General features: G+C 42.3%; 1 protein-coding gene across 1 annotated transcript in view; it reads left to right on the top strand.

The window, feature by feature from the left end:
* The window catches only part of LOC126174805 (death-associated protein kinase dapk-1-like), a 286,891-nt gene that overhangs the window by 107,697 nt on the left and 164,313 nt on the right, over positions 1–14,881 (top strand). Inside the window, exon 10 of the mRNA XM_049921178.1 lies at positions 7,005–7,202. Within this exon, the coding sequence (XP_049777135.1) occupies positions 7,005–7,202 (198 nt within the window). The remainder of the gene's footprint in view (positions 1–7,004; positions 7,203–14,881) is intronic.

Raw genomic sequence — 14,881 nt, 5'->3', positions numbered from 1 at the left:
CTTATATTATAATACCAGCATTTGCCTTGAGCAATTTAGGTATAATAATAATAATAATAATAATAATAATAATAATAATAATACTATTATTATTATTATACCTAAATTGCTTAAGGCAAATGCTGGTATTATTCATTTAAAATGATTGTCAATTTCTTTCCCCATCCTTCCCCGATTCAAGCTTGAACTCCATTTGTTATGACTTTGTTGGCAACTGGATGTTACACCCTAAGCTTGGTTCTTCCTCCCGAGTGAGGTGGTGCAATGGTTAGCACACTGGATTCTACATCTACATCTTCATTTATACTTCGCAAGCCACCCAACGGTGTGTGGCGGAGGGCACTTTACGTGCCACTGTCATTACCTCCCTTTCCTGTTCCAGTCGCGTATGGTTCGCGGGAAGAACGACTGTCTGAAAGCCTCTGTGCGCGCTCTAATCTCTCTAATTTTACATTCGTGATCTCCTCGAGAGGTATAAGTAGGGGGAAGCAATATATTCGATACCTCATCCAGAAACGCACCCTCTCGAAACCTGGCGAGCAAGCTACACCGCGATGCAGAGCGCCTCTCTTGCAGAGTCTGCCACTTGAGTTTGTTAAACATCTCCGTAACGCTATCACGGTTACCAAATAACCCTGTGACGAAACGCGCCGCTCTTCTTTGGATCTTCTCTATCTCCTCCGTCGACCCGATCTGGTACGGATCCCACACTGATGCGCAATACTCAAGTATAGGTCGAACAAGTGTTTTGTAAGCCACCTCCTTTGTTGATGGACTACATTTTCTAAGGACTCTCAAAATGAATCTCAACCTGGTACCCGCCTTACCAACAATTAATTTTATATGATCATTCCACTTCAAATCGTTCCGCACGCATACTCCCAGATATTTTACAGAAGTAACTGCTACCAGTGTTTGTTCCGCTATCATATAATCATACAATAAAGGATCCTACTTTCTATGTATTCGCAATACATTACATTTGTCTATGTTAAGGGTCAGTTGCCACTCGCTGCACCAAGTGCCTATTCACTGCAGACCTTCCTGCATTTCGCTACAATTTTCTAATGCTGCAACTTCTCTGTATACTACAGCATCATCCGTGAAAAGCCGCATGGAACTTCCGACACTATCTACTAGGTCATTTATGTATATTGTGAAAAGCAATGGTCCCATAACACTCCCCTGTGGCACGCCAGAGGCTACTTTAACGTCTGTAGACGTCTCTCCGTTGATAACAACATGCTGTGTTCTGTTTGCTAAAAACTCTTCAATCCAGCCACACAGCTGGTCTGATATTCCGTAGGCTCTTACTTTGTTTATCAGGCGACAGTGCGGAACTGTATCGAACGCCTTCCGGAAGTCAAGAAAAATAGCATCTACCCGGGAGTCTGTATCTAATATTTTCTGGGTCTCATGAACAAATAAAGCGAGTTGGGTCTCACACGAGCGCTGTTTCCGGAATCCATGTTGATTCCTTCATAGTAGATTCTGAGTTTCCAAAAACGACATGATACTCGAGCAAAAAACATGTTCTAAAATTCTACAACAGATCGACGTCAGAGATATAGGTCTATAGTTTTGCGCATCTGCTTGACGACCCTTCTTGAAGACTGGGACTACCTGTGCTCTTTTCCAATCATTTGGAACCTTCCGTTTCTCTAGAGACTTGCGGTACACGGCTGTTAGAAGGGGGGCAAGTTCTTTCGCGTACTCTGTGTATAATCGAATTGTTATCCCGTCAGGTCCAGTGTATTTTCCTCTGTTGAGTGATTTCAGTTGCTTTTCTATTCCTTGGACACTTATTTCGATGTCAGCCATTTTTTCGTTTGTGCGAGGATTTAGAGAAGGAACTGCAGTGCGGTCTTCCTCCGTGAAACAGCTTTGGAAAAAGGTGTTTAGTATTTCAGCTTTACGCTTGTCATCCTATGTTTCAATGCCATCATCATCCCGGAGTGTCTGGACATGCTGTTTCGAGCCACTTACTGATTTAACGTAAGACCAGAACTTCCTAGGATTTTCTGTCAAGGCGGTACCTAGTATTTTACTTTCGAATTCACTGAACGCTTCACGCACAGCCCTCCTTACGCTAACTTTGACATCGTTTAGCTTCTGTTTGTCTGAGAGGTTTTGGCTGCGTTTAAACTTGGAGTGAAGCTCTCTTTGCTTTCGCAGTAGTTTCCTAACTTTGTTGTTGTACCACGGTGGGTTTTTCCCGTCCCTCACAGTTTTACTCGGCACGTACCTGTCTAAAACGCATTTTACGATTGCCTTGAACTTTTTCCATAAACACTCAACATTGTCAGTGTCGGAACAGAAATTTTCGTTTTGATCTGTTAGGTAGTCTGAAATCTGCCTTCCATTACTCTTGCTAAACAGATAAACCTTCCTCCCTTTTTTTATATTCCTATTAACTTCCATATTCAGGGATGCTGCAATGGTCTTATGATCACTGATTGCCTGTTCTGCACTTACAGAGTCGAAAAGTTCGGATCTGTTTGTTATCAGTAGGTCCAAGATGATATGTCCACAAGTCGGTTGTCTGTTTAATTGTTCGAGGTAATTTTCGGATAGTGCACTCAGTATAATGTCACTCAATGCTCTGTCCCTACCACCCGTCCTAAACATCTGAGTGTCCCAGTCTATATCTGGTAAATTGAAATCTCCACCTAAGACTATAACATGCTGAAAAAATTTATGTGAAATGTATTCCAAATTTTCTCTCAGTTGTTCTGCCACTAATGCTGCTGAGTCGGGGGGTCAGTAAAAGGAGCCAATTATTAACCTAGGTTGGTTGTTGAGTGTAACCTCCACCCATAATAATTCACAGGAACTATCCACTTCTACTTGAGTGTAACCTCCACCCATAATAATTCACAGGAACTATCCACTTCTACTTCACTACAGGATAAACTACTGCTAACAGCGACGAACACTCCACCACCGGTTGCATGCAATCTATCCTTTCTAAACACTGTCTGTACCATTGTAAAAATTTTGGCAGAATTTATCTCTGGCTTCAGCCAGCTTTCTGTACCTATAATGATTTCAGCTTCGGTGCTTTCTATCAGCGCTTGAAGTTCTGGTACTTTACCAACGCAGCTTCGACAGTTTACAATTACAATACTGATTGCTGCTTGGTCCCCGCATGTCCTGACTTTGGCCCGCACCCGTTGAGGCTGTTGCCCTTTCTGTACTTGCCCGAGGCCATCTAACCTAAAAAACCACCCAGCCCACGCCACACAACCCCTGCTACCCGTGTAGCTGCTTGTTGCGTGTAGTGGACTCCTGACCTATCCAGCGGAACCCGAAACCCCACCACCCTATGGCGCAAGTCGAGGAATCTGCAGCCCACACGGTCGCAGAACCGTCTCAGCCTTTGATTCAGACCCTCCACTCGGCTCTGTACCAAAGGTCCGCAGTCAGTCCTGTCGACGATGCTGCAGATGGTGAGCTCTGCTTTCATCCCGCTAGCGAGACTGGCAGTCTTCACCAAATCAGATAGCCGCCGGAAGCCAGAGAGGATTTCCTCCGATCCATAGCGACACACATCATTGGTGCCAACATGAGCGACCACCTGCAGATGGGTGCACCCTGTACCCTTCATGGCATCCAGAAGGACCCTTTCCACATCTGGAATGACTCCCCCCGGTATGCACACGGAGTGCACTTTGGTTTTCTTCCCCTCCCTTGCTGCCATATCCCTAAGGGGCCCCATTACGCGCCTGACGTTGTAGCTCCCAACTACCAGTAAGCCCACCCTCTGCGACCGCCCGGATCTTGCAGACTGAGGGGCAACCTCTGGAACAGGACAAGCAGCCATGTCAGGCCGAAGATCAGTATCAGCCTGAGATAGAGCCTGAAACCGGTTCGTCAGACAAACTGGAGAAGCCTTCCGTTCAGCCCTCCGGAATGTCTTTCGCCCCCTGCCAGACCTTGAGACGACCTCCCACACTACCACAGGTGAGGGATCAGCCTCAATGCGGGCAGTATCCCGGGCAACTACAGTCGTAGTCCGATCAGGGGATGCGTGGGACGAGCTGGCCGTCCCCGACAAACCCCCATCCGGACCCCCACAGTGATACCCATTGGCAACAGCCTCAAGCTGTGTGACCGAAGCCAACACTGCCCGAAGCTGGGAGCGAAGGGACGCCAACTCAGCCTGCATCCGAACACAGCAGTTGCAGTCCCTATCCATGCTAAAAACTGTTGTGCAAAGAACGTCTGAACTAATCTACAGAGAGCGCAAACAAATCGACACAAAATTTAAACGGTTATTACAATACAAGATTGCCTAGTAAATGCAGTAATGCTGCCACTTGTGCACTGCTGACACACTGCTCGGCGGCGGCGGAAGGAGACTACGCGATTTTACACTATTCAGGTACTAAAACGCGATGCTACAACTCTCAAATACTATAATACGCCCGAAATTTATGAATTAAACAATGCAAGTACCAAAAACAAGCAAAGAAATTAAGAATTAAACTATGTAACAAATGATTCATGTTCAGGATGATGACGGTTCAAATCTGTCTGGTCCTCCAAATTAAGGTTTTCCATGATTTTCCTAAAGCATTCCAGGCAAATACGAGGATGGTCCCTTTGAAAGGGCACAGCCAATTTACTTCCCACACTTGAAATATTCCAAGCTTGTGCTCTGTCTCTAATGACCTCTGCATTGATGGGATGTTAAAATGCTATCTTTCTTCCTTCTTTATCCATCTTTTGTTTCCAGTGTAAGCATTTAGGCTGGATAATTTGTTGTCATGTGGATTGGTTGGCTCATCCAGTTTTAACCATATTCATCTCATACCACACCAGTTTAGAAAAAGAGACAACAAAGACCTTTATGTAATCTGATCAGAAAACCTATCATCATGATTGTCTGTGCTACTGATGATTAATATGCCCCTCCTTTGAAGAGCAGCTCTCATGGACTCAGATGCATTTAGTGATCTTCAAGTATTTCATCTGATGTGTCCCACACAGTTAATGGTCCAAAACACTATAATTTTTAATAACAAACTAGTGTAAGTTATGCAAGGTAAGTAACCACTCTGGGCACAAAGCAATTTTCCTTTGAATTTTTCACCGAAGAAAAAAATCCGTCATCACATGATGAATGGCTATAAGTGAGGAGGAAGCTGTGTCTAATACAGTGTTCATTTAAGTGACAAAGATAAACTCCCTTTCTATCCCATAATAGAAGGTGGTGATCATAAGCCAGCTACTGTAGGTATGATGCATAACTCTGTGATTCCTGATAGACTCCTCTACCAAGAGAACAAAATGAGTGTACAGTCTGTTAAAAATAGTGTCGTATACTTTGAGAGGTGGTAGTACTGATTGAAACAAGAAAAATGAGTCCAGTAATTATGAGTCCAGAAATGCATAATTTCTGCAATAAACACATGTTTACAGGAGGTATTAAATGTGGCAACTGTTCATGACAGTGCATCCCTCTGCCCTCCGGCATAAGGAATGACACACCCTTTGGAGTATTTGGAGTACACTTGGTTGTTATTGTACCTGCTGGCATGCATTGAAGATGCAACCCTGTAAGTGTCCACACATCTTTGATAGGCATTGCATAGACCAATTCCTTCAAGTGCCCCCATAACCAAATGTCTAGGGAATTGAGGTGTGGGCTATGAGCAGGCCAAGATGTGTGGCCTCCTCAACTACTCCAGTGGTCCTGAAATGTCTGCATCAGATGTTCAAGCACATTGTGACGAAAGTGTGGTGGTGCACCATCATGCTTGAACTACATGCTTGAAGTCCAGATAAGGTGCCCCGGTTAACCTTTGTGATATCTTGTACAGTCCTATTACTCTATCTGCAAGTACACTTGCCCATACGTTGATTGAGAATCAATGTTGATGTCCTCTTTCCTGAAATGCTTCGGGCTTTACATCTGCTCACACAAGCTGGTTGTGGAAATTCGTAACACCATCTCTTGTGATTCCCATCACATCAGTAAATAAAATCTTGGACGTGAACAGTGGATCTGCTCTATACATCTGCAACAGCCATTGACAGAACTGCCATCTGCCATGATGATCCTGTGGCCTTGGGGCTGGAACACTTTGCAGATTATATGAGTACAGCAGTTGTTCATGAAGAACCCCCTGCCCTGATAATTGAGTGAGACATGCCTTCTGCAGCAGCAGCAGCAGCAGCAGCTGCTGCTGCTGCTAATTGTCACACACTAGTTGCACACTTTGTTCCAGATGACTATGTTGGATGTGTGGCTTGTTTGGAGCCTTCCATTTTCAGTCTTCCAAGTTGCAAGGGTACCTGTGTCCCTCAGATGCTGGAAAAGTTTCCTGAACAGTTTATCAGAGGGCACTCTGCACTGTGGATATTTTGCAGCATAGAGGGCACAGGCTCATAGGCTACATACATTTGCTAAACCATAGCAGAATATCATGTCCACCGTTTCACTTTTTGAGTAGTAAGCTTCCATTGCTAATAAGTGGTCAAAGAGAGACAATGTAAGTGTACTATACCCTTTGTGTATATAAATAGCGCAATAACAGTAAACACATAAGTGAATTTGAGAATCCAGATTTGGAAGAAGGTAAAATATCATAATACATATCCAGGATTGACAGTTCTGTACAATAATGCAGACTGATATGACGAAAACTAATGTAGCCTACAACAGGACTCAAACCACACAACTGACTGCAGCCCACCTAATGGTAGGTAGAGTACTGCGAGTAAGACATCATAACATCCTGCCGACAAATTTGACAGTGTGCCAGTCCAATGATTGTGTTAACACGCGCAACCCAGCATCATGCAACCCTTCCTATAAACACATGGTTATCTCGGAAAGTATCCGTTTCTGTACCCATGTTTATTGGACTTATTTTTTGTGTTTCGATAAGTACTACCACAACTCAAAGCATTCAACATAAACACTCTGTACATAGCACGCAATAATGTGTGAAACCTACACAAAAGATTGCCGCAGTCTTACATCTTTTGTGTTACAGGAGAGAGTCAGTCCTGCACATGTGGCAGCAGGCTGTGGACAAGTAAATGTTCTGGAGTTACTAAACACATCTGGAGCAAATCTACAGGCCAAAGATGACTCAGGTGACACACCACTGATTTGGGCAGCTCGTCATGGACAAGAAGATGCTCTCAGCTTTCTTGTCAATGCTGGAGTCAATGTCTCAACACAAAACTTAGTGAGTTAATGTTGGAATATTACTGTGCATATTAAGCAAGCATGTTACTTGGTACCTGGAGACATTATATCAACGAAAGTAGTCAATTTTTGAAACTATAATGTAATTGGATAGATAGAAAATCTACTCGCCAAGCCACTGCTATCCAGTTACATTAACTGGAAACATTGTCAGACAAAAATGATTTCTTCTGTGAATATATACTCTGTACTTAGATAACAGTTCTCAAGAGATTGGTGATGTAATAACTCATGTAAGAAGCTGAGTTGAGTTACTTTGTGTACACGTAATATGGGAGGATACTGTGAAGAGTTCTTGGCCTGGGGCAGAGATGGTATTGATGTCAGTAATATTGTACAATTGTCTGGAGGAGGCATTGAGTGACAGGCAGTCACAGTGAAAAAGACTATTAGATATTATTCAGCTATAGACCAAATTCTTTGTCACACATAGAAAGCAAAACCATTACACAATTACAAGAGCAGAACTGACACACACATGGCCAATTTTATCTCCAGGTGCTAAGGCCTTGTCCCAGGCCTAGAACTTTTCTGTGTATCCCCTTATATTAACTCGGCATCATAAATGAATTGTTTTATCACCAGTCTCTTGAAAACTGTGATCTGTGTGGCGAGTATCAATATATCCTTTTAATATAAGGCAACTGGACAGTGCCTCCCCCCTTTAACTTTCCTGCTATTTTCCCAGCCAGTTTTCCCTTCCTCTTCCTGTTGAGGTGAAGGCCATGCCTAGTATAATCCCACCTGTTGAGAGAATCAACAGGAACCACACCAATGTGTGACCCTGCACCCAACATAAGCAACCATTCCAACTCCAAATTAACTCTCTTGACAGAAGAAAATGATGTCGCTCATGGGGCCCAAGAACAGATACAAACTCAACACTAGTATGCTTCGATGCCGATGCAACCTTTGCCAGGTCACACACTATACTGTACCCAGGATCTCTGTCAATACTATTACCTGCCCCACCCACTATAACCACGGTGTCTTCCTTAGTGAAATCTTTGCAAAGTGTTCCTAAATCCTCTGTCACCTGCTCCAGACCAGCACTAGGTTTAAAAAAATTGGTGACCTGGTATTCTGATCCTAGTCATCCTGCAAAAGTTGGCCAACACCTCTGCCATGGGAACTACCTAACAGCAACACTTTCTTTTTCTTTACTGATTTCCCTAAATTCTTACTTTTCAATTTCCTGCTGAAAGTGTGTTGTGCCCTGTCTACACTTGCAACTGCTTGAGGCCCACCAGCTTCTAACTGAAGCAACAGGTCAAATCTATTTTCCACATTCACCGCAAAACTGTCAGACAAAGTTCTAGGCCTGTTCCTCTTGTTGCCTGTTGCCACTTTCTACCTCTCTTTACCCTCCTCCCTCCTTAACCTGTCAAGATCTCCCTCGGCCTTGTGTAACTCAGCCTGAAGGGCAGCAATTTTCCCCTCCTGTTCTAGTATCTTCCTATCTCTACTACAAATCCTACAAAACCACTGATGAGTCTCATTTACTTCCCCTATTCCCACACCACTACAGTCACCCACATGGAAAAAACTACAGCACCCATCACACCAAAGCCTCGACCTAACTACGGCAAGTCAAGCACTTTTCACTCATGATAAATGTGATAGTTTATTAAGAATAAGTTAGTTAAATTACAGATAAACACAAAAATATGGTTCCACAAATTTGGCCTATACGCAACTGTGTGTCAACAAAAACAACAGTGCAAAGTTTCTGAAACAACTTTGCCTTGAATTACAAGGCTGTATGGGAGGGAATGTTTGACATGGAAAGGATGGCAGCTGTCAAAATGTAAGTACTGTTATTTGTTAGTAGGTTTTATGTGAATAGAAGTGTGTAGCTGGAGGAGGACGAGATCAACATCATGGAAAGTGGCATGGGATTTGGAATTTAATTAGGAGAAGGTACTCAGAGATTCCAGGAATTTTAACAGGTCAGCCTCACCATGAGCCATGTGGTAAAGATGTCATCAATGTATCTAAACCAAACCAGGGGCTGAAGACTTATGGATCCCAGGAAAGCCCCCTCCAATTGTACCATGGAAAGGTTGGCATAGGAAGGAGCCACCCTGATTCCCATGGCCATCCCCCTGTCTGCCCCTCAAAGGTGAAGTAGTTGTTGGCAAGTATAAAGTTGATTAAGGTGATTAGGAAGTATGTCATAGGTTTGGAATAAAGTGGGCACTGACTGAGGAAATGTTCAGGAGCTGACAGACCATGGATGTGGGGGTTGTTGGCATAGAGGGGTGGCATCAATGGCGACAAGCAAGGTTTGTGGTTGGAATGGGAGAAGGATGGGCACAAATTACAGACAATGTAGTAAGTGGTTGCTATCAAAGATACCAACCATTGTATTTGAAGTGATTAACTATAGGACAGCCACAATGATTGGGTTTTTGTATCTTAGGGAGAAGGTAAAAGGGGGGGGGGGGGGGGGCGCATGGTTTGGGTGGGATGAGAAGTTCTATGAATTGAGTGGTTAGTTCTTTTGAGGGGCCTGAGGTTTTAAGGAACGACTGCAGGTCAGTATGAATCACAGGGATGGGATCTTGATGGCAGACGATGAATGTAGTGGTGTTAGACAGCTGGCGTAGACCTTCACTACCATATTCATTTCAGTCAAGTACCACAGTGGTAGGTCCTTCGTCTGCTGGGAGGATAATGATGGGATTATCTGCTGACAGCTTTTAGGGAACGTAGGGCCTGAAGTTCTGGAGAGGACAGGTTAGGGTCATGTTATAGGGACTTGAGGAAGGGTTATGAAGCAATGCTGGATGTGTGTTGTCAAATCTCACCGATGCAGTCCCCAACAATCAGTCTTTCCTTCTTATCCTTTACAATAAGTCTCCCCTGACCTGAGGTTCTGGGTGACTTCCTGATATCTACCCCTTTTCCTAGACCTCACCACTACTTTTCCTTCACCCTTCTTCCTTCCCCTTCAACCCTTCTGCCTGAAGAAGGAGCCACTGGTTCCAAAAGCTTACCAATCACAACAGTCTTTTATGTGTGTGTTCCACTGACACTTGGTGAGTAGATTTTTTTTATCTATAATTAAATAATCCACCCCCCCCCCCCCCCCCCCCCCCCCCCCCCCCCCCCATGAACCATGGACCCTGCCATTGGTGGGGAGGCTTGCATGCCTCAGCGATACAGGTAGCCGTAGGTGCAACCATAATGGAGGGTATCTGTTGAGAAGCCAGACAAATGTGTAGTTCCTGAAGAGAGGCAGCAGCATTTTCAGTAGTTGCAGGGGCAATAGTCTGGATGATTGACTGATCTGGACTTGTAACATTAACCAAAATGGCCTTGTTGTGCTGGTACTGCAAAACACTGAAAGCAAGGGGAAAGTACGGCCATCATTTTTCCCAAGGGCATGCAGCTTTACTGTATTGTTAAATGATGATGGTGTCCTCTTGGGTAAAATATTGCGGAGGTAAAATAGTCCCCCATTCAGATCTCTGGGTGTGGACTACTCAGGAGGACATCGTTATCAGGAGAAACAAAACTGGCATTCTATGGATTGGAGCGTGGATTGTCAGATCCCTTAATTGGGCAAATAGGTTAGAAAATTTAAAAAGGGAAATGGATAGGTTAAACTTAGGTATAGTGGGAATTAGTGAGGTTAGGTGGCAGGGGGAAGACGACTTCTGGTCAGGTGAATACAGGGATATAAATACAAACTCAGATAGGGGTAATGCAGGAGTAGGTTTAATAATGAAAAAAAATATATATATATAGGAGCATGGGTAAGCTACTGTGAACAGCATAGTGAATGCATTATTGTAGCCAAGATAAATACAAAGCCCACGCCTACTACAGTAGTACAAGTTTATATGCCAACTAGCTCTGCAGATGACAAAGAGAGTGAATAAATGTGATGAGATTAAAGAAATCATTCAGATTGTGAAGGGAGACAAAAATTTAATAGTAATTGGGGACTGGAATTCAATTGTAGGAAAAGGAAAAGTAGCAGGTGAATATGGAATGGGGGTAAGGAATGAAAGAGGAAGCCGCATGGTATAATTTTCATCATGCATAACTTAATCATAGTTAACACTTGGTTTAAGAATCATGAAAGAAGGTTGTATATGTGGAAGAGGCCTGCAGACACTGGAAGGTTTCAGATAGATTGTGTAATGGTAAGACAGAGATTTAGGAACCAGGTTTTAAATTGTAAGAAATTTCCAGGGGCAGATGTGAACTCTGACCACAGTCTATTAGTTATGAACTGTAGATTAAAACTGAAGAAACTGCAAAAAGGTAAGAATTAATAGATATGGGACCTGGATAATCTGAAAGAACCTGAAGTTGTAGAGAGTTTCAGAGAGATCGTTAGGGAACAACTGACATGAATGGGGGAAAGAAATTTGGTAGGAGAAGAATGGGTAGCTATGAGAGATGAAGTAGTGAAGGCAATAGAGGATCAAGTAGGTAAGAGGATGAAGGCTAGTAGAAATCCTTGGGTAACAGGAGAGTTATTGAATTTAATTGATGAAAGGAGAAAATATAAAAATGCAGTAAATGAAGCAGGCAAAAAGAAATACAAATGTCTCAAAAATGAGATTGTCAGGAAGTGCAAAATGGCTGAGTAGGGATGGCTAGAGGACAAATGTAAGGATGTAGAGGCATGAATTGCTGGGGGTAAGATAGATACTGTCTACAGGAAAATTAAAGAAACCTTTGGAGAAACAAGAACCACTTCTATGAATATCAAGAGCTCAGATGTAAATCCAGTTCTAAGCAAGGAAGGGAAAGCATAAAGGTGGAAGGAGTATATAGAGGGTCTATACAAGAGCGATGTACTTGAGGAAAATATTATGGAAATGGAAGAGGACAAAAGGTGAAGATGAAATGGGAAATATGATACTGTGTGAAAAGTTTGACATTGCACTGAAAGGCATGAGTCGAAACAAGGTCCCAGGAGTAGACAACATTCTGTTAGAACTACTGATAGCCTTGGGAGAGCCAGCCCTGACAAAACTCTACCACCTGGTGAGCAAGATGTATGAGACAGGCGAAATACCCTCAGACTTCAAGAAGAATATAATTTCAATCCCAAAGAAAGGTGGCGACAGGTGTGAAAATTACTGAACTATCAGTTTAATAAGTCACAGCTGCAAAACACTAACACGAATTCTTTACAGACAAGTGGAAAAACTGGTAGAAGCCAGCCTCAGGAAAGATCCTTTTGGATTCCATAGAAATGTTGGAACACGTGAGGCAATACCGGCCCTACGACTTATCTTGGAAGATAGATTAAGGAAAGGCAAATCTATGTTTGTAGCGTTTGTAGACTTAGAGAAAGCTTTTGACAGTGTTGACTGAAATAATCTATTTCAAATTCTGAAGGTGGCAGGCATCAAATACAGGGAACGAAAGGCTATTTACAATCTGTACACGTACTAGATGGCAGTTACAAAAGTTGAGGGGCATAAAAGGGAAGAAGTGGTCGGGAAGGCAGTGAGACAGGGTTGTAGCCTATCCCCGATGTTATTTAATCTGTATATTGAGCAAGCAGTAAAGGAAACAAAAGAAAAATTAGGAGTAGGAATTAATATCCATGTAGAAGAAATGAAAACTTTGAGTTTTGCCAATGACATTGTAATTCTGTTAGAGACAGTAAAGGACATGGAAGAGCAATTCAACAGAATGGACAGTGTCTTAAAAGGAGGGTATAAGATGAACAACAACAAAAGCAAAACAAGAATAAGGAATGTATTCAAATTAAATCAGGTGATGTGGGGGAATTAGATTATGAAATGAGACGCTTAAAGTAGTAGATGAGTTTTGCTATTTGGGCAGCAAAATAACTGGGGATGGTTGAAGTAGAGAGGATATAAAACATAGACTGGTGATGGCAAGGAAAGCATTTCTGAAGAAGAGAAATTTGTTAACATCGATTATAGATCTAAGTGTCAGGAAGTCTTGTCTAAAAGTATTTCTATGGATTGTAGCCATATATGGATGTGAAACATGGAGGATAAACAGTTTAGAGAAAAAGAGAATAGAAGCTTTTGAAATGTCCTGCTACTGAAGAATGCTGAAGATTAGATGGATAGATCACATAACTAATGAGGCGGTATTGAACAGAATTGGGGAGAAGAGGAGTTTGTGGCACAACTTGACTAGAAGAAGGGATCGGTTGGTAGGACATGTTCTGAGGCATCAAGGGATCACCAATTTAGTATTAGAGGGAAGCATGGAGGGTAAAAACTGTAGAGGGACCAAGAGATAAATTCACTAAGCAGATTCAGAAGTATGTAGTTGCAGTAGTTACTCGGAGATGAAGAGGCTTACACAGGATAGAGCAACATGGACAGCTGCACCAAACCAGTCTTTCGACTGAAGACCATAACAACAGCAACAACAGCAACAACAACAACGTGAGGTGCGATCAAGAACTAATAGGAATTTTTTTTTTTTTTTTTGTAAAGAATATTTATTTATTTGTCAGCATCAACCTTTTTCCATTCAAAGCAATCCCCCTCCGATGTAAAACACTTTTGCCAGCCCTTTTTTTGGTCTGGGAAGCACTTCTTTAACTCCTTTTTCGTTACGGTGTTCATATTCTTCAGAGATTTGGTTTTTATCTCATCGATGGTGGCAAAATGGTGTCCTTTCATTGTTCTCTTGAAGCCTCAAGAATAGACAGAAGTCACAGTGGGCCATGTCCAGTGAATACAGTGGCCAAGGCAAGATAACAGTTTTATTTTTTGCCCAAAAATCGCAAACGAGCATTGAGATTTGAACGGGAGCATTATCGTGATGCAGTTTTCGTGAGTGATTTTGCCACAATTGTAGTAGTTTTCTTTGGATTGCTTCATGCAAATGGTGCATAACTTACAGGTAGTATTCCTTATTGACCATACAACCATAAGATAGGAATTCATGATGCATTGTCCCATCACTATTGAAGAAAACAGTGAGAAGGACCTTCACATGTAATTAAACTTGTTGAATTTTTTTTGGTCTTGGCTCTTCATGCGTTTTCCATTGGGATTATTGGGACTTGGTTTCAGTATCATACTAATATACCCATGTTTCGTCTCCTGTTGTAACTTTCTTTAGAATTTGTGCATAGTTGTCAGCTCATTCAGCAATTCCTGAGCAACATATATATGATGTCGTTTTTGGTTGAAATTCAACAATTTTGGAACGGAATTTGCTGCTACATGTTTTAATCCCAAAACATCTGAAAAAATTGCTTGGCATGAGCCAAAGGACATGGAACCTCTCTGATGGTTATTCTTTACTTCTTCCACATTGTTGTCAGTAATTGATGTGCTAGGTCACCCAGCCTGGTCGTCATTTTCAACATCTTCTCAACCATCTTTTAAATGTTTGTCACTTGTAAACTCTTGTCTTACTCATAGTAGATTAATCAAAAGCCACAGTCATCATTTTGAATGCAGTGGTGCACATTATTCCATTGTTTATGCAAAATTTAATGCCAATTCTTCGACCCGCTTTCTTTGAAAGTAAAATTTTTCTGATCGTCGAAAACACTTGTATCCTTTTCTACTGTCAGCAATAAACTAAATAAAGTTAAAAATCTTCTTGGTTGTTAAGCTGCATCATATTTCTTGAAATAGTTTTGAGCCTTCTTCTGGGACCTTCTTCAGGGTCTTGTGGTGTCGACACACA

This window comes from Schistocerca cancellata, chromosome 3 (assembly GCF_023864275.1).
Source record: "Schistocerca cancellata isolate TAMUIC-IGC-003103 chromosome 3, iqSchCanc2.1, whole genome shotgun sequence".
Classification (NCBI taxonomy): Eukaryota; Metazoa; Arthropoda; class Insecta; order Orthoptera; family Acrididae; genus Schistocerca; species Schistocerca cancellata.
This window is presented reverse-complemented; position numbering and strand designations above follow the sequence as displayed.